The 23,166-nt window shown below is 45.3% G+C and overlaps 1 protein-coding gene across 1 annotated transcript in view; it reads right to left on the bottom strand.

Moving 5' to 3' along the window:
* Nucleotides 1–4,215: 4,215 nt before the first annotated feature.
* SEPSECS (Sep (O-phosphoserine) tRNA:Sec (selenocysteine) tRNA synthase) overlaps nucleotides 4,216–23,166 on the bottom strand; it is a 37,495-nt gene continuing 18,544 nt past the window's right edge. Inside the window, exons 9-11 of the mRNA XM_056125585.1 lie at nucleotides 10,815–10,908; nucleotides 8,293–8,383; nucleotides 4,216–4,827 (exon numbers count right to left, since the gene is read on the bottom strand). Of these exons, the coding sequence (XP_055981560.1) occupies nucleotides 4,521–4,827; nucleotides 8,293–8,383; nucleotides 10,815–10,908 (492 nt within the window). The 3' untranslated portion in view covers nucleotides 4,216–4,520. The remainder of the gene's footprint in view (nucleotides 4,828–8,292; nucleotides 8,384–10,814; nucleotides 10,909–23,166) is intronic.

Raw genomic sequence — 23,166 nt, 5'->3', positions numbered from 1 at the left:
AAAAATGAAGACTGGAGGGTGGACAAAAGAAATCATGAATGTATGTTACCTTTTATATCCCTCTAGAAGCTCTTGTGAATTCGATGACCTCAAGTTAAGTTAAAACCAGCAGCACGAATAGAGCAAGAATCCCCACCCCTCCAAGAGGAAATGGGGGAGGTGGGCTAATAATAAACATCACAGCTGACTTTAATATACCCGGAATTGAGACAGTGTCACAAAGCTCTCACAGCTTCACGTCGTTTATCTTCAATTAGAATTATTAGCTATTCAGCAACTGAAGCCAAAGAACTGCTGATATGCTGCAGAAGAGAAAACATTTGCTCATATCCCAGCTCTTGCTTTTCTTAAGCTGAACGGTGGTCACACAAGAGAGAGATCACTGGCTCCAGAAACCCGCTCGGGCTTATGTGCATAGAACAGGCGGCACTGCCAGCATATGTATCATGTACATCTGCAGCATTCCTCCATTCCTCCAGGGGCTCCGCTGCAAGTCTTCCGTTTTACTGGCTCTAACATTCAGGCCCGAAAATCACACGAAAATAAGTGAAAATTCAAATTCTGTGTGTTTGTGTAGTGTGCGCACTGCCTCACTGTGTGTGATGCCAGAAATTAAACCCAGGTCTCATATATGGGAGGGGTGTGCCTACCACTCCAAAATTGAAATATATGCCTGGTTACACAGTTTAGTGGGGGTTTTGGGGAGGGGGGCGTGATTTTTTTTTTTGCTTTTTGGGTCACACCTAGCAATGTTCAGGGGTTACTCCTGGCTCTGCACTCAGGAGTTACTCCTGGCAGTGCTTGGGGGACCATATGGGATGCTGGGATTGAACCCAGGTTGCCCATGTGCAAGGCAAAAACCCTCCTGCTGTACTATCTTTCCAGCCCTCGGTCACTCAACTTGTAAACAAAGATTGTGTTATTCATTGTGAGAGAGATGCTTACAAAGATGTTCATTAGGTTTCAGTTCATACAGTGTTCCAACACCAATTGCTCCTCCAGTGTACATTTCCAAGCACCATTGTCCCCAATTTCCCTCCCATCACCCACCTCCCCACAGCCTGTGTCTATGGTAGACCTCTTCTCTTCTCTTCTCTTCTCTTCTCTTCTCTTCTCTTCTCTTCTCTTCTCTTTTCTCTTCTCTTTTCTCTCTTCCTCTCTCTCCTTCTCATGCTTTGCAACAGAGATACTGAAAGGTTATCCAGTATATCCCTTTACCAACTTTTAACACTTAGTTCCAGTGTGATCATTCTCAGCTATTACTGTCATACTGGTTCCTTCTCTTACCTAACCTCTACTCCACACATATTTGGGGTTGATTCCAACCATTGACGGTCCTTCCTCCTAGTCCCTGTTTTTGTTTTCCCTGGCTGTGGGCTGTGGATATGTCTTCTAATATATGTATGTATGTATGTATATATATATATATATATATATATTCTAATATAGATTATATACCACAAATGAATGCAGTCATTCTGTATCTGTCCCTTTCTAGCTTATTTCACTTAGCATGACAGCAAGTCCATCCATTTATAGGCAAGTTTCGTGGCTTCATTTTTCCTAACAGCTGTGTAGTATTCCATTGTGTAGATGTGTCATAGTTTCTTTATCCATTTGTCTGCTCTTAGGCACTCGGGTTATTTCCAGATTCTGTCTATGGTGAGTAATGTGGCAATGAACATAGGAGTGCAGAAGGTGTTTCTGCCATGTTTTTGGACCTCCAGGGTATATTCCCAAAAGTGGTATTGCTAGGTCAAATGGGAGCTCAATATCTAGGTTTTTGAGAAATGTCCATATTGGTTACACAACTTTTAAACCCAGGATTTACTCTTAGAAAATAAATGTTAGCTATTTTTTTTAAAAATCAGATTTCAAAGAGCTGAATATTGAAAATGTAATTTTATATCCTTTAGATGAAGTATTTCATCTCAAAAACATCTCACCTTCCAAGATGGTCAAATTAGTGTAACAGGATTATTCTGACACACCTGGAAGAATATGGAAGTGGTACCTGGTATCTGCCTGGGCTCTCAATTTACAGTTTATACTGCCACAACTGGAGATAAATACAACCCAGAAATCCATGCAGCCTTCTGTATTGTGTTTTTAAAGCATACCCAAAGGCGGCCAACGAGTATTTAATTTTGAAAACAGGTCTCACCTTTGAAAAGGCTTCATTCAATCTCATTCCAAAGGAACTCTTAGAATCTCTAATACACCAATAGGCAGGTTTGCAAAGTCCCCAAAGTATCTACCTACAAATGTTTTATTTTGATTTGGGGGGCCACACCCAGCAGTGCTCAGGGCTTACCCCTGCCTCTGCATGGAGGAATCATACCTAAGGGGCTTGGTGGCCATAAGAAGTGCCAGGGATCACAACCGGGGTGGTCATGTGCAAGGCAAACACCCTACCCACTGTACTATGGCCCTGGCCCATCCACAAAACCTGTTATCCCCCTGAGCATCTCTTAGGAATGACATTCCACCCAAGGAGGCCTGAACATGGCTTTGATATCTGGGTGTGTTTAACAGCTTCACTCATCCCTCAGGCTGTAAGACATCAGTCTAAGTCTTTAAAATAACAACAGAAACCACTGTTGTAGCAAATGAGTCTAAAAATTCAGACTCAGAAAGGAACAGGTGAGCAGTGAGGGCAAAATGCACCTGTTTCTCAGACTCCGTAGTTCTAGCCTTCTGAGCAGAAGTAGGTTCAAAATCCCCATGTCCCTCACCTTGGGTGATGGCCGTACACACCTGGACCAACCACCCAACACATAAAGGTTGCCAAAAGTGGAAACGGTTACATCAAGTCTTCATTTGTTCAAATGGAAAACTGCTTCAGTGCCACGTGACTTTCTATTTACAAGTGCAGAAACAGCAGCCTTGGTTATTTATCACAGGAGGCTCTCTTACCTACACATTTTACATGTGGAGCTAGATTTTTGTAAGTATTACTGGCTAATTAGAGTTGCTATGGAAACTTCTCTTGATTTAAGGGGCTCATTCACTTTAGAGCTTTCCTCAGAGTAGCCTCAGCATGGCTGAAGTCCTGGACCAGAGAACTCTTCACTTCACAAAGCTGCCTTGTCCACTATAAGACACTGAGTGGCACCACCTCATAGATGTCAACAGCACTCCACCAGCTGTGACCAACAAAAATGGAGCCAGAGTACTTGCTTGAGACCCAAAAATAAATCTCAAAAGAGATCCAAAGCCGCACTTAAACTTAGACCCTCACAAGGCTGAAAAGAATGGGGGGATTCAAGGGAGGAAGTGCGGGTTGGCCTGGTGCCCACCCAAGCAGAGTCCCTGGCAACCACTTGCTTCTACAATCCAAAATCTCTGCCATGCCCCCTGGTCTGACTCCACCGTCTCGGGATAGACCTCCGACACATAATCTGCTACAAGTTCAGGTATGCAGGTTTTGTTACTGAAATCTCCAGGCCTTCCAAGAGTGGGGATGGGCTACCTCGCCCCACCTCCCTGTACCTCCAGAAGCCTCGACAGGCACCTCCACACCCCAAAGCTGCCACCCAATTGAAAAGCTACTCCAGCCTTACCACCCTGATAAAAACACTGAACACCCTGAACAAACATGTTGACCTCTTAGTACCCGAATTGCAAAGCACAATGCACAAAAGGAAAAGGAGACAGAGAAAGAAGAAAAGTGCCTGCCATACAGGCAGGCAGGGGTTGGAGGCTGGGGTCTTGGGGGATGGTGGGAGGGAAACTGGGGGCATTGGTGGTGGGAAATGAACACTGGCGGAGAGATGCATGTAGGATCATTATATGACTGAAACTCGATCATAAACAGTTTTGTAATGGTCTATCTCAAAGATACCCAACTTAAAAAAGAAAGTAACGTAGAGTTCATGGCTCCTTCAGTCTTAATCAGTGGCTGAATAAACAGCAGCACTCCTACATTTAAAAAAAGATGGAGCCAAAAGTTGCTTAGATACAAGTAAATTAATGTGTTCAAGAACTACTGCTGCTGAATAAAAATTAAAATTTATACCTGGATTCCACTGCATCGCCAGCCCCCTCACCCACCCACTCCAGGAATGTCCATTTTACAGGCATACGTTGACTTACATACATCAACAAACATCTAGCATTTAGTCAGATTAGAGCTTTTTTAAACTCTTATCAGAAACATAAGAAATTTATGAATGGGAGAGAAATGGTTAGGAGAAAGCAGGCTACATATTTGAAAGATGTATTTTATTGTCAGATTAGCAAGAATGATCTGGATCGTATCTCAGCTGACAATGACTCTAACAGAAAAAGTCTTAGTGTATATTATAATCTATTAAGCAGCATAAAGATTCAGGCAGTCTCATAATAAAAGGTGTTAACAATTATAAAAGAGGTTAGCTCAGACTGTATTCTATTCCTTGGTCAAATATTTTCAACAGCTGAAACTCTCGAGCCAGAAAATCTCAAGTCTTGTCTTTAACTTGCTTGCTTGCCCTGCAGAGTAACCGCTTCCCTCCAAGTACCAAAGAAACTCTTGCGTATCATGAAGAAGAATCCTGGTATGTGTAGAGCCGGAGATTATCTAGTTTCAAAGCCATTTCTTTTAGACCTACATCTTTGGTTTCACCGTGATTGTCGACTTGGCATACATCAATCTCTTTACTCTGTTCTTTCCTTACTGTCTTTAGACACTTGTCTAATTTCTTTATGAACAAGTCCACATCCTGTTTCGTCATGCCAATGGCTGCTGCAGCATTGAGGTAAGTGCACGGGTAATTATTTGCATGGGACATAAAGCCTTTGAAAGTGTAGCCATTCACGGTTTGCACAGACCCAAGAGGCACCACCCTGCAAGGGAAAAGATTTATTAATGTAATATGTCTGGCAAGGTTAAGAGAATGTCACCTATAAACAAGATATCTGTGTTACTAAGTCACAGCTATTTATTAAAAAGTTAAAACACACCCATAAATCATGGTCTATGCAAATAGAGTGTGCCCACACAGCTAGGCCAAATACAAAAGACTAACTCCAAGCCCCTGAGCAATGATGAGAAAGTTACCCCAGCAAAACCCCAAGTTATATGGGGCCAAGGATGTAGTTACTGAACCACACAGGCGTTGCATGTGTGAGGCACCGAGTTCAAAATCCCCAATGCGAAGGGGGGCGTAATGGGCCGTCCTTCACGCCCGACCGAGGTCGCCAGCTGCCCCCCACGAGCGGCTCTCCTGCACGGCCACGACTCCAGAGCACAGAAACCAATCTCTTAACTATCTAACTTTTAATAGAAATTCTTCCAGGGTTAATAAGTAAAATAGCAGAAATCCAAAACATTTTATTCTTAAACCAAGTTGTAGAAAGCAAATAATTTCACAACGCTTTTTCAGCATGTCTGATTGCGGGGGGGAGGAGGGGGAGAGTCGTAAACTCTAAACAATAATTGTGCATCTTCTATCAAAACAATGTATCTAGTCAAAGTAGATAGAGTATTAACTAGAACTCATCTGCCTCACAGGAATTGGGAGGGGCAGGAGGTGGGGTCCTATTGGGGTTTGCGGTTAAAAATAAGTATTAGTAAAGGGAAATGTGTTTGATATTTACATGACTGAGACCTAAACCCGAAGCTCTGTAACTTTTCCCACAGTGATTCAATAAAGAAATAAATTTAAAAAAAAAATCCCCAATGCCACAAAGTGAAAAAACTAAAATGAAGATTATATAACATATTGTTCTTGTAGACAGAAAAATATGCCCCAGTGATGATCATGTTCTTATTTTAACTGTTTATTGAGACAAGACTAATATATAGCATATTTGTTTTTGGGTATACAATAAATTGATTGAAGTATTTATGTACACTGACAAATTATCACAGTGTGTGTTTATCACCCTACAAACTTTTAGGACACTGCTCTATTGGCAACTCTCATGAATGTCTGCAATCTTATTGGCAGTGGCTACCATACTGTACACAATTCCTGGAAATTTTTTTAATTGGGATTTTAACAGTTCACAATGCTATTAATAACGGTTCTGGGCCCAAGCAACAGTACAATGAATAGGGCACATGTTTCACATATGGGTGACCTGGTTTCAACCCTGGTGTCCCATTTGGTTTCCCGAGCCCACCAGGAGTAAACCCTGAGCACCACTGGGTGTGGCCCCCAAACAAAAAAACAGTTTCTCAAGCACAGAATTCCAACACTACACCAGTGACTCCCTCCTTCTCCAACACTACACACACCCCAGTGACCCTCTCTCTCCAACACTACCCACATCTCAGTGACCCCTCTCTCTCCAACACTACACATTTCAGTGGCCCCTCCCTCTCCATCACTACACACATCCGAGTGACCCACCCTCTCCACCACTACTCACATTCCAGTGACCCTCCCTTTTCCAAGGACACTAAGCCCTCTCCCTATCAAGAGCGCCCCTACCCCACAGCTCGATTTTGGGTCAGTTTTCCCATTGTGTTGCCTTTGTATGGTTGTTGCTCCCTGGGTGTGTAACTTTAGGCCCCACATGAGAGAGATCTGTATCTGTCCCTTTTCTTCTAACTGACTTCACTCAGCATGAGAACCTCTAGTTCTGTCCATGTTGCTGCAAATTGCATGATTTTGATCTTCCTTAGAGCTGCATAGTATTCCACTGTGTCTATACACCACAACTACTTGATCCACTCGTCAGTTGGAATTGTGTACCTCCTGAACCCCCACCCCCTCCTGCTCTGTTGATTCTTCTGTTAAAAAACTATAAGCTCTGGGAATCACAAACACCTTTACATTTTATTCAGAGAGAGGTAAAGAAAAATTTATTTAGCACCAAATATTGTCTGTCTTCCCATATACCCACTTTAATGGAATACTAAAATTTATATGTAAAGTCACTTTGATCAATGGCCTTCAGTAACTTCAAATAACCCACAAACTATCTCAAAAAAGCCACAAACTACCTTGTGTCACCTCTACTAAGCCACAAACCCAGCTCTCTGAGCAGTGCCATGCAATGGAAGGTTTGGAAGGAAGGATCCAGAAGAAACTGTGACTGCTTACATAAATTTTTTGTACTCGATCTCATTACGAGACCTGGTATAAATAAATTTCAAATAGTTTTTGATTTTCTTTCTTTCTTTTTTTTAAGGCCAAGAAGCACAATCTAGAAAACGTGTCCATCCATACTCCTAAATATACCATAGGGGTGGGGCACGTGGCTCAAGTGGCAGAGCCCAGGCTTCACACATGTACCTGAAGCCCCAGACTTGGCCCCTGACACTTCCTGGTCACAGAGCACAGGGGCAGACATGGGGCTGGTGGCCCCTGAGCAGCCCCTGGTGTGGTTGATAGTACATAGTAACACACAAACACTCCACTGAGACACAGTTACACACTGAATTAATCAAAGACTGTTTCTTTTAAACACTTGTACTTTGAGCTGGGGGGTTAAGCACAGGAGTCAGGCTCACAACACTGGTTGGATCCTTGGCACCACAAGGGCCCCCAAACACCTACAGGAGGAGCCCAGAGAAGACAGCAGTGCTTGGGCCTAGCACTGACGCTGGGAGTGGTCTGCAAACGCTCTGAACACCACTTGGGAAGTAAAAAAAAAGTGAAAAAAATAAAAGTAGTCTCTTAGATGTGAAGTCTCTAATCCCTGGGAGCTAGAGAGAAATTCTTTAATAGAAGACTGTAAAGAGGAGTGCACAGAACAAGACATTCCAGGTTATCTTCCCCACCCCCAAGCCCCAACTTCAACAAATGGAAAGTGAAATCCTGTCTCGGACAACATACCTCTAAGAACAAAGAGGACGTTGATTAAGGGCCTGGAATGCAGCCCAGGGATTGGGCACACGCCTCACAAATATTAGGCAATGGGTTCAATCCTGGACACCTCAAAATGAAAGTGCATTTTCCAAAGGCAAGATTTAGAGAACTGCCTGTCCTTTCTGTTTAGAAAATCAACTTTTCTTTAACCCCTCTCATCCAGATTTAGTAATAAAGCTGACTTTATTTCCCACTCACCAGGGTGACAACCATGGAAGATCACCAATCAAAGAAAAAGAAGATAAACCTGTGCAGAGAGGTAATAACTTCATCTCCATGTGTCTAAGGACACAAACCAGACTCCATCTCCCTCCGCGGCCATTCAAGTATGGCCAGTCGACGGGTGGGCAGTGAAGTGCCTGGCCAGAAGTGCCTGGCGAACTTTCTCCCATGGCTCCCTCCACAGGGACAGGTCAGTGCCCGTTGGGAAAGGCACCTGATCAGAGCTGCATCAGGGAAAGCCAAGAAATCAAGGGCGCCCGTGCCTTACCTGGCCCCAGAAACCTGCCGGGTGAAAAGCATGGAGCCAAGTTGAGTGACAGCTTTGTCACGGGGTTCATCCAGTGTCTGAAGTGTCACAGCTAAAAGAGAGAGAGAGAGAGAGAGAGAGAGAGAGAGAGAGAGAGAGAGAGAGAGAGAAAGAGAGAGAGAGAGAAGGAACTTCATGAGTTTTGGATTACCAGCACGACCAGCTTCAGTGCTGAAACCTCACATTTTTTATTATCGTGTTAAATGACATTGAACACAATCACCACCTTGACTGTTTTCAAATATCGAGCAATCATCTCCTGTCAACTAACCATCACACCTGCTGTCTCTTCAATTCCGACTACTTAGGAACTTCCTGTAAGTGGGATCGTCCAGAATTTGTCTCTTTGCGACTGGCTTATTCAGAAGGTAATGGAGACATTCATCATCAAGTAGCACTGTTTCACGATAATGCACTTAGCGGTAGTAAAGCTCTGTTTTGCATATCAGACAAAAATATGCCATATAATTAGCATATTCAGAACTGGAGCAAAATTTAAATATTACCCTTCCAAAGGGTGCAATTTCCAATTAAAAAAGATAGAAGAATGACTTGATCAACCTGGCAATTTATTCAAATTGAACCAAATTGTAAGAACTTGAAAAATGAGAATGTGAACATATTCAGCCCGTACATATGACTAAGACCAACCTCAGCATGTGGTGGTGGAAGTGATCTTCCTAAGGTTGGTAAAGGTAAAGGCCCTCCCGTTGATCGTCGATTTGCTCGAGCGGGCCCAGTAACATCTCCATTGGAGACTTTGTTGTTACTGTGTCTGGCATATCGAATACTCTCGGTAGCTTGCCGGGCTCTCCGAGAGGGGCGGAGGAATCGAACTCGGGTCGGCCATGTTGGCCGCTTGTAAGGCGAACGCCCTACCGCGGTGCTATCGCTCCAGCCCTTTAATACGTCATGGGGAGCTTGCCAGGCTCTGCCGTGCGGGCGAGATACTCTCGGAAGCCTGCCAGGCTCTCCGAGAGGGGCGGAGGAATCGAACTCGGGCCGGCCACGTTGGCTGCGTGCAAGGCAAATGCCCTACCGCTGTGCTATCACTCCAGCCCTTATGGTGGGTAAAGTGGATTCTTCTTCAGACACTACTAGCAGCCACTTACTTAGGGCTTAGCAAAAATGGCAGAGGTTAGAGCAAGGCAGCAGCAGGGTTCAATCTCGACTCTATCAACCTACACCATGCACCTAGGTTATAAACCAACAAGACGGGGAGGCTTCTCAAAAAAGAGACTGGGTGACCTCCCGGAAATGGTGGTCAAATGGTTTCCCACGGAAACTCACTCCTGAAAAAGATCTGAACTACAAAGAATTGCTTTCTTACCTTTCTCGGACATACAGAAAATTTAAATTATATCACACTACATAGATTCACAAGTTTGAACAGGCAATTATGGAACACAAGAAGGAACTGAATGCATAAATGTCAACATTCGTATCATCCTGTGTAACATTCCATGTATACATGCCCAAAACATAAAGTCCTTATACAAACAGATAAAATGATCATAAACAAATAAAAACATCAAGTTATCTATAACAGTCTAATACATAAACACAGCATTAAAAACAATCAAAAATAGCTTAAATTTCTTATATTATGGTCTTTATCACACCTGGTGATGCTCAGGGGTTACTCCTGGCTCTGCACTCAGAAATCACCCCTGGTGGTGCTTGAGGGACCATATGGAATGCTGGGAATCGAACCTGGGTCAGCCGCATGCAAGGTAAACACCCTACCTGCTTTGCTATAGCTCCAGCCCCCAACTGTAGATATTTTTTTTTAAATATTTTTATAATGCTGTCCTCCCGTTGTTCATTGATTTGCTCGAGCGGGCCCAGTAACGTCTCCATTGTGAGACTTCTTGTTACTGTGTTTGTCATATTGAATACTCTTGGTAGCTTGCCAGGCTCTCTGAGAGGGGCGGAGGAATCGAACCTGGCTCGGCCAGGCTGGCTGTGCGCAAGGCAAACGTCCTACCACTGTGCTATTAGCAACAAATAATTTTGGCTAAGAGCAAAAGTTATTTTCCGTATATTCATTATAACACAATATTGGTAAGAATTCTTTTGGCAACTGTTTTACCTTTCAAATGCATAAAAAGCATTTCTAAAAACTAAACTTTTTTTTAGCTGTGTAGCTCACAGTCTTTTCAATTCTTAAAAATTATTTTACAAATAAAATGAAAACATTTAAAAAAATTCTGTTATACATTAGAAGTATACTAACCAAACCTCTGACAGCAAAATAGAGGTAAGGGGTGCTTTCAGTTCTCATTATAAATCTATATTTCAATGTAAGAAAAATATCTAACACTGAAAAGAAAAAACTAAACTTTTTTTTAATTTACAAAAGAACACTTTACTGTGTTAAGAGCTATCACTGGAACTAGAAAGAATTCACATTCTTTTAAACTTCCTCCCAGGGACAATTCAGAAGTAAAGTCCCCCCCCAACCCCCAAAGAAAAATAATTACCTAAAGATATGGGGTTGTGAGGTGTCTGCAAGAGCCTTTCTCCATAGGCTTCTGACAGTGTCTTCAGTTGGCTTGACAAATAAGAAAACATTTCCTGTGGAAACAAAGCGTAAGACTGAAAGAAAATCAAATACCTACTGCAAGCTGCTAGATTAGCAGGACAAAATCTGACTGGTGGGACGTGTGTGCTGGAACTCGGCTCACCGGGGCACGGCAGGTGTGACGTTTGTCTTTTCCCCATAGAGTGACAGTGAAGTTGCCACCCCGGTGATCGGAAACCACAGGATGAAGGTAAAGAAGGGCCAGAACCTGCCCATCCCCTCTGAGAGTCAGTGTTTGATAACTGTGCTCTCTTCTCAGAACCTCCTGGGCCACTGCTCAAGTCCCACCTACCTCTCCTGTGGACCGCTGCGATGGGCTCCTGGTCTGTCCACCCTCCCCCCGCTCCTGAGACCTGCTCCCACACAGAGACCAGAGTGGGCCTCCAAAGGGGGCATCCGCTATAAAATGGATGGCCTTGGAGAGCACCATGCGGAGTGAAGTGAGTCCGGCATAGAATGACTGCACTCATTTGTGGTAAATAGAAAAATATATAGCAGAAGACTAATATCCAAGGCCAGGGAAAACAGGGGCTAGGGAGAGTAGGTAAGAAAGAGAAGGGACCAGTATGACAGTAGTAGCTGGAAATGATCACGCTGGACAAGAACTGAGTGTTAAGAGTAGGGAAAGGGATATACATAACCTTTCAGCATCTGTATCGAAAACCAATATACCCAAAAGAAAGGGGAGGGGAAGGGGGGGAGGAGAGAGAGAGAGAGAGAGAGAGAGAGAGAGAGAGAGAGAGAGAGGAGAGAGAGAGAGAGAGAGAGAGAGAGAGAGAAACTGTCATAAAGGCAGGCTAGGAGGAGGGTGGCAGGAGGCAACCTGGGGACACTGGTGCTGGGAAATTGCACTGGTAGAGGGATGCTGTTGGAACACTGTAGAACTGAAATCTAATCACAAACAGCTTTATCAGGTTCTATCTCACAGTGATTCAATAAAAGAAAATCTTAAAAAAAAAAAAAAAGGAAGGCATCAGATCAGGCTCCTGCCCTCCAGGAAGAAGGAAAACCCAATACCTGATGGAGAATTGTCCCAGCCAACCTGGCCTATCAAACGGGGGAGCCCTTTGATAGGCCTCCCACCCCTAGCTCACAAGACACGTAGTCAGTCATACCCGCTTTTCCACCTGCCCCTGATGCGAGACCCTGGGCTCCTGGCTGCCCCCCGCCTCCCAAACTTCTTCCTGACGCCTCCCAAACTTCTCTAACGCCGCCCACCTCCTACTCCTTCCCACGCTGGAGTCTGAAACGACCTCCCCAATCGGGATGGAGAATACAGCTCCACCAGGCCCTAGGGCTCGGATTCCTGACACTGCTTTCCTCACCTCCGCATCCCCGCATCAAGAAAAAAATGGGCCACATTTTCATACAGAATTGAAGAAAAGGCACTTTTTTAAAAAAAGTGTTCTGGGGGTGAGAGGTGTTTGCGGCCACATTCAGCAATGCTCAGGGTAACTCCTGGCTCTGCCTTCAAGAATCTCTCCTGGCAGTGCTCAGGGCATCATATGGGATGCCGGAGATCAAACACTTGGCTGGTTTGATGGTGTGAGGCAAGGCAAGTGCCCTACTCACCGTACTATTATCTCTCCAACTCGAGAAAAGGTAGTTTAAAGATGCATTTCCCTTAAACCACTTTAGCAGTGTAGCACTGTCCTCCCGTTGTTCATGGATTTGCTCGAGTGGGCCCAGTAAAGTCTCCATTGTGAGACTTTTTACTGTGTTTGGCAGATCGAATACATCACGGGTAGCTTGTCAGGTTTTGCTGTGCGGGCGAGATACTCTCGGTAGCTTGCCGGGCTCTCCGAGAGGGGCAGAGGAATCAGACTGGCGTCGGCCAGGTTGGCCACACGCAAGGCAAATGCCCTACTGCTATGCTATTGCTCCAGCGCCCCCCCCCCAACTGAAAATTAACAATGAAAGGAATAAGTCCTGAGCATCACCAGGTGTGGCAACAAAAGCAAAAGAAAGAAAAATTGAAATAAAAAATCATTCCAAGTAAGTCTATAGATAAAACCCACTTGGACAGCCACAGTTAAAACATTTACATGCAAGTGATACACCAAAAGACAGGGTAAGCCGTCTACCCAAGTGAACCGGCAGAAAATGACACCTCCCCTTGGGAGGCACGGAAGCTGCTCCCTCCTCTTCAAGGTGGGGGCAGAACGTCTGCACTGGACAGGTCCCAAGAAGCTTTTTCAAGTCTGTTACCCAGACATAACTAGTTCGATTTTTTTGGTTTGATAAGGAGAAGGGGGAGGTTTCTAACAACTTCATACATGTTCAAGGAGTCTATTTAAGCCAAAACACAAAAAAACAAAAACAACAACATCCCTACTATCTATGTTTACCCTAAAAATATTCTGACCGGAAAAAAAAATTTGGTTATTCTTAAATGTTCAACATGTTTTCTAAGATTGATTCTTAATATCAGAATTATCAAATCTTAGCTAACAAAAATACGACCATCTTATACGTCCACATTTGTCAAATTTAATGAAGTCATGAGTAAATGCCACCGTTAAATGAGATAAAGTGCAGAGAAATACTTCAGAAGAGAATCAAACTCCAGCTTTAGAAGTGGGTTTGGGGGGTGGGAGGAGCAGAGGGAGGCATCTCTCCTTGCACGTAAACATTCCCAGACCTCCTACTTAAACCAATATTCTGATATGCACTTCAGAAGGTGAAACAATCTGATGCTTAAAGAAATGAAAGGCTTTTGCCATAACTGGAACAACTCAAGCACCAGTGAAGAGTAGAATTCCTGGATTTCGTTTGCATATCTCCATCCACCATGAAGTTAACTAGGTCATGGATTTGAAAGACTCAGAATTATTTATTAAAAGAAAAAGTATGTGTTTAAATCACATTCTGATTCAGATGTAATTGCTAATTTCTTTTTTTTAATTTTTATTAGTGAAACACCATGAGGTACAGTTGCAGACTTACAAATTTTTGTGTTTGGGTTTCGATTATACAATGATCAAATACCCATCCCTCCACCAGTGCCCATTTCCCACCACCAGGGGTCCCAGTATCCCTCCCACCCCACCATCCCCCCCATCCCACCCTACCTCTGTGGCAGGGCATTCCCTTTTGTTCTCTCTCTCCTTTTGGGTGTTGTGGTCTGCTGTCCACAAGGTTCCCATGCGGCCGCCATCTTTCTTTCCAGAGAGGAGAGGGCGAATGGGGCAACACCCTTTCCCCTCTGGGCAGACATGATGGCCTGGATTAACGCATAGTCCGTTCACTGTTCTGCTCCAAGCTGCTGGCTTCTGCATTAAGTTCCTTGTGCTTCTGGGGCCGTGGCCGTGCAGGAGAGCCTCGTGGGGGGCGACTGGTGACCTCGGTAGAGCGTGAAGGACGGGCCGGAACACCCCCCGTCCCATGAGGTTTCAGTCGCGCCCCCACCCCCGGCTCATACCTGCTGACCACAGTAATTGCTAATTTTTTACTCAGCTATCTTAGATACACTAAAGGTTTAACACACACGCCCGTCTAATTCCCCCAGTCTCAATTCCTCAACCTGGCATATGCAAAATCGAATCTGATCACCAGGAAATGCCTCTTACAGGCCTTTCTAACAGTTTTCTTCCTAACAGGAATAACAGCCAATCTGTTTCAGTAATGAGGACTAAATTAAGGTATTGTTGGAGCTGATACAGTCCTCAGGACCATCACAAGTGTGGTGGTACTTGCAGAGGAAGAGGTGCTTAAGAGTAGTTAATTTGTACTTAATTGACTTGGCAATTTCTAAAAAACAAAAGAGTAATGCTTCCTTAGTGACACCCCTAGAGGGTGCTTCTAAACTTGCTCAAGCGTACATAACTATTAAAACACCGAGTTTCCCTATGTTCCATCTCTAACCGTATAACAAATGGCTTTTAAACAATTCTGTCAATCGCCCCCTAATGCCATCAGAATCCAGTTTTAACAGTCGCTCACATTAGGATAAAACATCTTCAGACTATCAACATAACACTAAGGTAACTAAAACTCACCTATCACTAGTTTGGGAGTAATGAGACCAAAAAGGAAATATTTGTAAGTGAAGTTTACATTCATCTGCAAATATTTATAGTACAGCGATATGCTAGGTAATCCAACAGACAAAGTTAAAAATATCTTCAAGTGAAATATACTGAATCCTAACAATTTCCCACAAATCCAGGCCCTGCATCCTCCCCCATTAATATCACTACATTTTAAATATGTTGTTTAGGATACCGCATCACCATTTCTTACACTAAAACTTAGCTAAGCAGTTTTTTAACCTAATATATTAATGGTAGTACAGAACCTGCACTATTTTTTGCTACGGTTAAATCTATAACTGACATTTATTATAAAATACTTCTGCAAAAGCAAAAATTTATAAGCACCCCGAGCAAATATATATAGAAAGATCTTACTTAAAAGAAATGAAATATTATCGATTTTCTATGTCTTTTGTGCTGTATTTAACTTAATTTTAAAAGACTTTCCACTAGAGATAAACTGAACTGTACACCTGAATGCTAATGTCAGCTGTATTTCTAGGACGAAAACACGAGACTTTACACAGCCTCTGGAGATGTGAGTGGAAGTGGAATTAGATAGTGAGCACTGTCTTTCATATGCTTTTCGCAAACTGATTTGCAGCTCTGGCACCGATTATTCCACGTAACCCCAAAGATATGCCTAATTCTCTCCTTTTTTAAAAAAAAAGTCATATGTAATCTTGTATGTTTCATAAACATGCGGTTTTGTGCAGAGAGATTAAGATTAAAAGAAAGGAGGGATACTAGGACCTGTGGTGGTGGGAAATGGGCGCTGGCGGAGGGATGGGTATTTAATCAGTGTATAATTGAAACCCAAGCACAAAAATTTGTACGTCTACAACTGTACCTCATGGTGTTTCACTAATAAAAATTAAAAAAAAAAGAAAAAGATTAAAAGAGAGGCTGGCCTGCCCAGGTCAAATCCCTAGCACCACAGTCACGTAAGCACCAGCAGGTGTGGCCCCCAAACCAAACAACAAAACAAGCACGCTGCCCCGATTTCGGGGCCTGCCTCCTGGGGGAGGGGGGCTGCTACACAATGGCCCTACCTGCAGAAGGATAACGCAACGCTGCGCAGCTCATCTGTGAAGCTTCCCACAACAGGGGGCTGACATGGCCGCTTGCGTTGAGGTCCAGTCATCCTTCCTCCAGGGGACTGGGGGTGCAGAAACCTCCAAGCGGAGCTTTGCCGGGGAAGGCCAGCAGCCCGTGTCCTTTCAGACTTCCATCTGTCCTGCAAGTCTCAGCTCACCAACCACGCCCCACAACAGCCCTCCCCCTCATTCTTCTTCCCTGGCTGCTCAATTCACAAGGAATGACACCCACCCCCACCCTACCCCACCCCAGGGATCTGCCCCAGATGCAATACAGCATGCAGACAAACTTCTAAGATCTGATCTTTTATTTATTTCTTTATTTTGCACAGAGAAACACAAAGATATGTTCTCTTACAAAATGTCACCCCCTACCCCACTACGTTTAAGAGGGAGGTCAAATTCATGCTCACTGTCCACTTCAGTGAAGCAAAGGTGCTGACCGGGAAGTGGCTGAGGGCAAGGAGGTTCAATTCATACAGAGCGACATTCTCTCTCATCCTTTCACCCTTCAAATAAGGCAGCTTGATGAGGTTTCTGACTAACTGTGAAAAGGATCAAGCTTCTTCTGAAGAGAGAGAAAAGACTAGATAAAATAACCTCTAAAAATACCATTGTGGCAAAAAAGTGCACAGAATTTAAAAAAAAAACCCAAGTTTACTTTTAATGCTCCTTTTTGAGTACGCAATAATATAAAAAGAAACTCTCAGTGACGGTATATAAATAGCTCTAGCTGGAGCAAAATAGATCTGCCTCAGCTTCTCCAGAGCTGAACCAATAAACTATCATGATTAAAATTTCACAGTTCTAAAGCAAGTCCAGTTAAACAAAAGAAGCCCTTACTTCTGCAACAAATCCAATAAAAATAAAAATAAATAAATAAAACACCACTATGCTACATAGATGCAATTATGGTTTATGGAGAACATCTACATTTTTCAACCAAAGGACTCGTCTATTGAATAAAGTTGTTAAAGAGCCAACTTTTACTCATTTGCATTGACAGTTTTCAAATGAGCATTTTAATACTCGGAAGATTACAACTAAACTATAGATATTGCCTGCTCTAGGTAAATTCTCTAGAAATAATTTTAATAATGCCAATGCCTATATCCACACCCCTAGAGCTGCCCATGCCACTGCCAGGTGAGAGCCGGGTCGACCTCGGCTCAAATGCCACCCCTGCGGCTGAGAGCGTGAGTTGGTCTGGGCAGAGAAAGCTTAGAAAAGGCAGGAAACTGGGTGTTTGGGCACTTAAATGGGTCCATGAGAATGTACTTAAATTCCTCAAGCCTCAACTTGATCATCTATGAAACAGGAATAGCACCTAACTGGCTCAGAATAGTAGATAAAATAAAGAATATAATGAACTGAGCAGCTTTCCTGACATTCATCAAATGTGAGTTCTCTGCCCACCCACCGGCTTTTCACTTGCGTTTCACTAAAGAGTTTCCAAGTTAGAAATCATGTACATTAGCTGGCAAGACTCCCACGGGTTCTGACTGATACCCTGTGGCTCTAATCCTATTCTAGCTAAAGTGAAAGAACACAGTTCTGGGTGTTACAGAGAGGTTTCCTCTTGACATCCTGTGATGGAACTCTTTTAATTCATAATTTCCACTCAAACATAAAACCCCTCCCAAAGATGAATAAAGATCAAAGTCTCAGTGCCTGCAAGACCCACTCTCCAGCCGAGCTACACGGGCCTGCGGGTCTCTCTCAAAGTGGGCAGACTCTCATTCATGCTAACAAACAGACACGTGCACGGTCTTTGGAATTGCCTCCAAATCGCTGACAATTTAAAGTTGGACCGTGAATGGTGAAGTCAGAAGAAGGGCTGAGGGTGCAGCTCAAGCAGTAGCACTCTTGCCCTCCAGGTCCAAGGCACCACCCTGAGCCCACGCATGCCACCAGTAGAGCCTGGGCAGCCTCCGGACAACCAGAGGAAGCATGATAGAGTCTCAGATTCCAGAAAGAGAGACCCCAAAACTAACAATGCCACAATCAAAGGAAAGGTAGAGCACTGGAATAAGACAATTTACTAGGGAGAAAGTCCTACTTCCAGAAGTACAAACCTTGCTAGACAGAGCAGGATGTCGCTGTTTCTTCATTTTATCATATCCTTATCATTATTTTAGTTTTGGGGATCACACCCAGGGGTGCCAGCAGGGAAGCACAGTCGGCTTCGTGGCGAGCGTCCCACCTCCCTTACCAGCTCTCTGAACGTCTTAACCCATCCCTTCCAAACATACTTTCAAGTATATTCTTAAGACAAAGCTCCTGGAAGAAATCAAATTCATCAGGTGAAGTCAGTATCATGCTCCCTGCTTTCCGAGTTCCCAGGAAGATACTTATTAAGTCTTTGGGAAGCCACCTGGAACCAGTGTTCCCAAGAGCCCTGCATTCGTTCACTCACAAAGCACACACCAGAGCAGCGTCTCCAGGTCAGAAGGGCCACAAGAACAGAGCACAGCCCAGGCTTCGAGACAGCATGGAAGTCAACAGGCGGGCTTCATTCCAGAGGGGTGACAGCCTTGCTGCTGTTAACATGACAGGGTCACACACACTCGGATCCTGTACATGGGTGCAGTCTGGGGGTCACACAGCGCAGCCGGGGATCACTCTCAGCAAGGTGGCCTGGGGAACCAGACACACAGAAACCCACAAGTGAGGCAGGACTCCACCATCGGGGCACACTGCAGGGCCCCCCAAGGCCTTCAGTTTTAAGGGCTGTGCCCTCAAGTAAGTGGTTTACTTTGCTCCTAACTTTACCAGCAAGTCCACTCAAAAGTTCTATTCATTTATTATAGAATATATTCAATATTATTGACTACTGCTGCTTATACTTTCGAGTTAAGAACAAAAGCAGGGAATACCAAACAGTATTTGGCATTTAATTTAGTGTGTTGTAACAAATAGCTTATATGGTTTTGTAATAACCAACTGCAAAAAGCTTCAGAGTATATATGTAAAAAGTTTACTTTAAAATATCCAAATTAGGGCCCAACGTGATAGTACAGCAGGCAGGGTGCTTGCCTGGTACATGGCTGACCCAGGTCCGATCCCAAGCACCCCAAGTGGTCCCCAGAGCGAACACGAGTGGTTTCTGAGCAGAGTCAGCAATAAGCCCTGAGCACTGCCATGTGTGAACCAAAAGCAAAAGAACGAAAGTGTAAGTTTCGGAATGGGGGCAGCAGATTTTCTCCCTTGCAGAAGCCCAGCAGCTGCTACACCTGACCTCCTCTGACATGTAAATATCTCAGCTCCATAACTTGGCATCTCAAAAAAGAAGCCAAGTCACACATGTGACTGTGTGACACCTCCTTCATATTTCACTTATTAACAGCCCAACAGGAGCACAGCAAATCTGGTGGGAAAGTTGCACAGAAGCCCACAAAATTCCATGAGCAAAAAACAGCAACAACAACAAAAGGCTTGACCAGCACCAACCAGCTCAGTAACCCCACAGTTAATGACCTCAGTGACATCACTGTGAGATACAATGATCATAAACCGACTTTTATTGATCTATTTTCTGAACACTCTATTTGCCATTTTGTCTGTGACAAGCAATATGAAGGGTTGGGTGGGAAACTGGGAGCACTGGTGGAAGGAAGGTGGATTTGGTATGAGAACACTGAATGCCCAAAATACCTGTATTATGAACAACTTGGCAAGTCACAGTGCTCCAATTTTTAAAATAATAGTAATAAACATCTAAATTAAACATCGTATGATAGTTTTCAGAGGTACTGTGCAAAATTATGGGTTCACAAAGAACTGTCATCAAATCTGCAGTGATTAATATAAAAAACAATACATATTATTTAAAAAAAAAAAAAGATTGCAGGCCTGTGACAGCTAGAAAAATCAACCATAAATGCAAAACTCTGGTGTTTGGAATGTTTATGGAGTCCACCTCAAGCGCCACTGAGAATTGTCCACAAAGAGAAGTATCCAAACACTGGCCACCTCTCCAGGTTTCTGGTCCAGACGAATGGCACCCCTGCTGCTCCTGACCGTGGGCTCAGAGCCAGGAATGCAGCAGACGTGGTAGGGACATTTGGTAAACAGACGACTCTCAGGGGGCAGGAGGTAGTCAGAGGTCAGAGCATAGGCTCTGCATGCTCAGGGCCCCAGTTCAACCCCACAGTCCTAAGCCCCATCCCAGGCATCAGCACACGTGGCCCCGTTGGCCCCCAAAGCAGTGCTGGGCCCAAGAACCAAACCATCAGGGAGACTGCACTGGCGAGCAAAGCCAGGAGGGGCTCAGAGTACTGGGGGGAGTCCACTGCCTCCCCACCGTCCACCACCAAAGAAAGCTGACACCCTAATTGCCTGAATCCCACCCCACTGTCGGCCTCCAGGCTCATGCTAACAGAAAACTAACCTTTCTGAAGTGATCGAACACATAACTTGGTGATAACCACTGGGCTGTCTGGACTGGATCAAAAGTGTCCTTTGAAGCATTCAACAGAGAAGCTGGCAGAGGAGTCTAGTTTACAGGTGACACGAGGGGTCAGCTCACAAAGGAGCAAAGCGCTAGATGAGATACCCTTCCGGGGGAGGCTTCCCTGCCCCTCCCACAGAGGGTGCCGCACCGGGCCGGGGGACACAGGGGACACGCACTCCCACACACATCAGATCTGTACCATTCTCATCAGGCCGACGTTTGCCCTCAATGAGAGCTCCCACGAGGGCAAGTGCGGTAGTGAGTCTCTGAGGGATACGCAAGGCTCAGCTGAACTCGAGGACCACCCTGGCGCTAAGGGATCTCAGCCTCTACCGTGTGAAGGGGCAGACCCCAAAGAGGAGCTTTTGAGGAGTGACACTGCTCGGCAGCAGGCGTCGGGGCAGACCCAGACTGTGAGGAGCCGAGCCGAGCCGAGGGGGGCAGAGGAAATGGAAAAGCAGCAATCAGTGACGGGCGCATCTAAGGGACCGGAACGAGGAATCAGAACATCAGCGTCAGAAATCTAGCTGAAGGCAGAGAAGGGACGTGCAGCAGTTCAGCCCACGGTCACATCTACAGGCAGGCAGGGCTGGACGAGGAAACGCCAAGGGCTGCCATCTTCCCTCTACCGCTCTAGTCTCTGCACGGCAGCGGGAGTGAGCAGGTGAGCAGGTGAGCATTTATCAGTTTCCCTCACCAGAGGGTGGCTAGAATCTGCTGGGAGGACTCTACCCCACGCCCAGCCAGGCCAGTGGTTACCCCACAGAACAGGAGAAGGGGACTCCAGCATGGGGGACTTTCGGGAGGGTCTGCCAGCACAGGGGAGGGTACTTAGCAACAAGCATACCCTCATGACCCTTCCCACAGCACAACTGAGGCACTGGTGAGGGTGCTGCAGGCCTGGCACGGTTCTTCCCCCCCACCACGTGGGCAGCCTCGGGCACGGTCCCGGAGGCCCTCCTGCACACGGTCTGGATGGCCAGGGACCCCCTGCACTGCAACGCCCAAGGACCAGCACTTCCTCGGAACTTCATGTTTCCCTGACAGTGTGGTTGGCCAAAGGCTGCCCCGAAGGGCCCCAGGGTCTCCTGAGCAGCACTTGGGGCACCCAAAAATAAATAAATAAAACAGGGCTTAGTGTGCGGGGCAAGCTGGCTGTATTGACACAATGCCTCCTTAAGGCATCAGAAGACTTTATTGTTCAGAATTATAGCTATGTTGGGGCCAGAGAGATAGTACAGTAGGTTCAATCCCCCGCACCACATAAAGCCTCCTGAGCCTCACCAGGAGTGATCACTGAGCACAGAGCTAGGAATAAACCCTGAGTACCACCAGGTGTGCTCCCCAAAACAAAGGATTATAGGTAGAGCGTACAGTTACATTGCTACCTGGATGAATTATTTATCTATACAAGAAGAAAGCAATGGAGTGCAGAAGCTGAGGCAGAGGGCCAGACACCCAACTGCCCAGAGTAAACCCACGTCCCACAGGTGACCTCATCGGGTTACCTCTGTGTCCTTCCATTTCCAGTGAAAATGAGGAAACAGTAACATCACCTCACAGGAATGCTGTGAGGATTCAATGAGTGCATAAAGACGGACTCACAGAGGGCCTGTCACACAGGAATGGCTAAGGATTAAGTGTCACCAGGTCAAACATACATAAACGTGCATATACGCACACGCGTGGTATTGAGGGAGGCAGCAGAACCTGGCACTGGAAAACTATGCTGGAAGTGATCTGCTATAAAACTGAGCACTGTTTTTTTTTTCTGAGCAGTGCTCAGGTACTACTCTCAGCTCTGTGCTCAGGGATCACTCCCAGAGGTGCCACGTGGTGCCAGGGAAGGGACCTGGGCCTCCGGCATGCCACGCTCACACCTGCCCCCTGGAGTGCTCTCGCCAGCCTCCTCCCAGAACTCAGCATTGACTCTTCCACTCTGGCCATTCCTGCCACTGGCAGCTCACACCGAGACCAGATCTCTGGGCTTCCAACAGTGAAGAGCAAAAGCCCGTGCAAAAAGCCCGTGCATCCGTTATCTGCAAGAGCCTCTATCTTTTAGGGAGCCTCTGTCTTTAAATCACCTTAGAATTCCATTTGGGGGCTGGAGCGATAGCACAGCCGATAGGGTGTTTGCCTTGCACACGGCCCACCCGGGTTCGATTCCCAGCATCCCATATGGTCCCCTGAGCACCGCCAGGAGTAATTTCTGAGTGCAGAGCCAGGAGTAACCCCTGTGCATTGCCAGGTTTGACCCAAAGAGAAAAAAAAAAAGAATTTCATCTTAATGAAATGGTGTTTTTCTTAAAAACCCTTCAAGCAGGAATTCCACAGAGATACGAAACAACAAAATCGTCTGTCTAGACAGGCAAGAAGGCGATGACTGATCTAAAACCACAGAGAAGGGTCCGATGAAAGCAGAGCCCGGGGGACCATACCGCTTTACCTGCAAGACCTGCTTTCCCGGGGATAATCTGAAGGAGTATTATTCTAATCAAAAGTCCACTTCGAGAGAGTGCAGGGGCCAAGGCTTTCTCCCTTGCGTGCTGCTGACCCAGCCGCTGTCCCCAGAGCAATGCCAGGAGTGGCCCCTGGGCTCAACCCTGCGCCCAGGAGGGCACGGCCCCCAAACACACACAAAGTGTATTTTCCACCTGACAGGAGGAA

This window comes from Sorex fumeus, unplaced genomic scaffold (assembly GCF_029834395.1).
Source record: "Sorex fumeus unplaced genomic scaffold, SorFum_2.1 ptg000055l, whole genome shotgun sequence".
In the NCBI taxonomy this organism is placed as follows: Eukaryota; Metazoa; Chordata; class Mammalia; order Eulipotyphla; family Soricidae; genus Sorex; species Sorex fumeus.
This window is presented reverse-complemented; position numbering and strand designations above follow the sequence as displayed.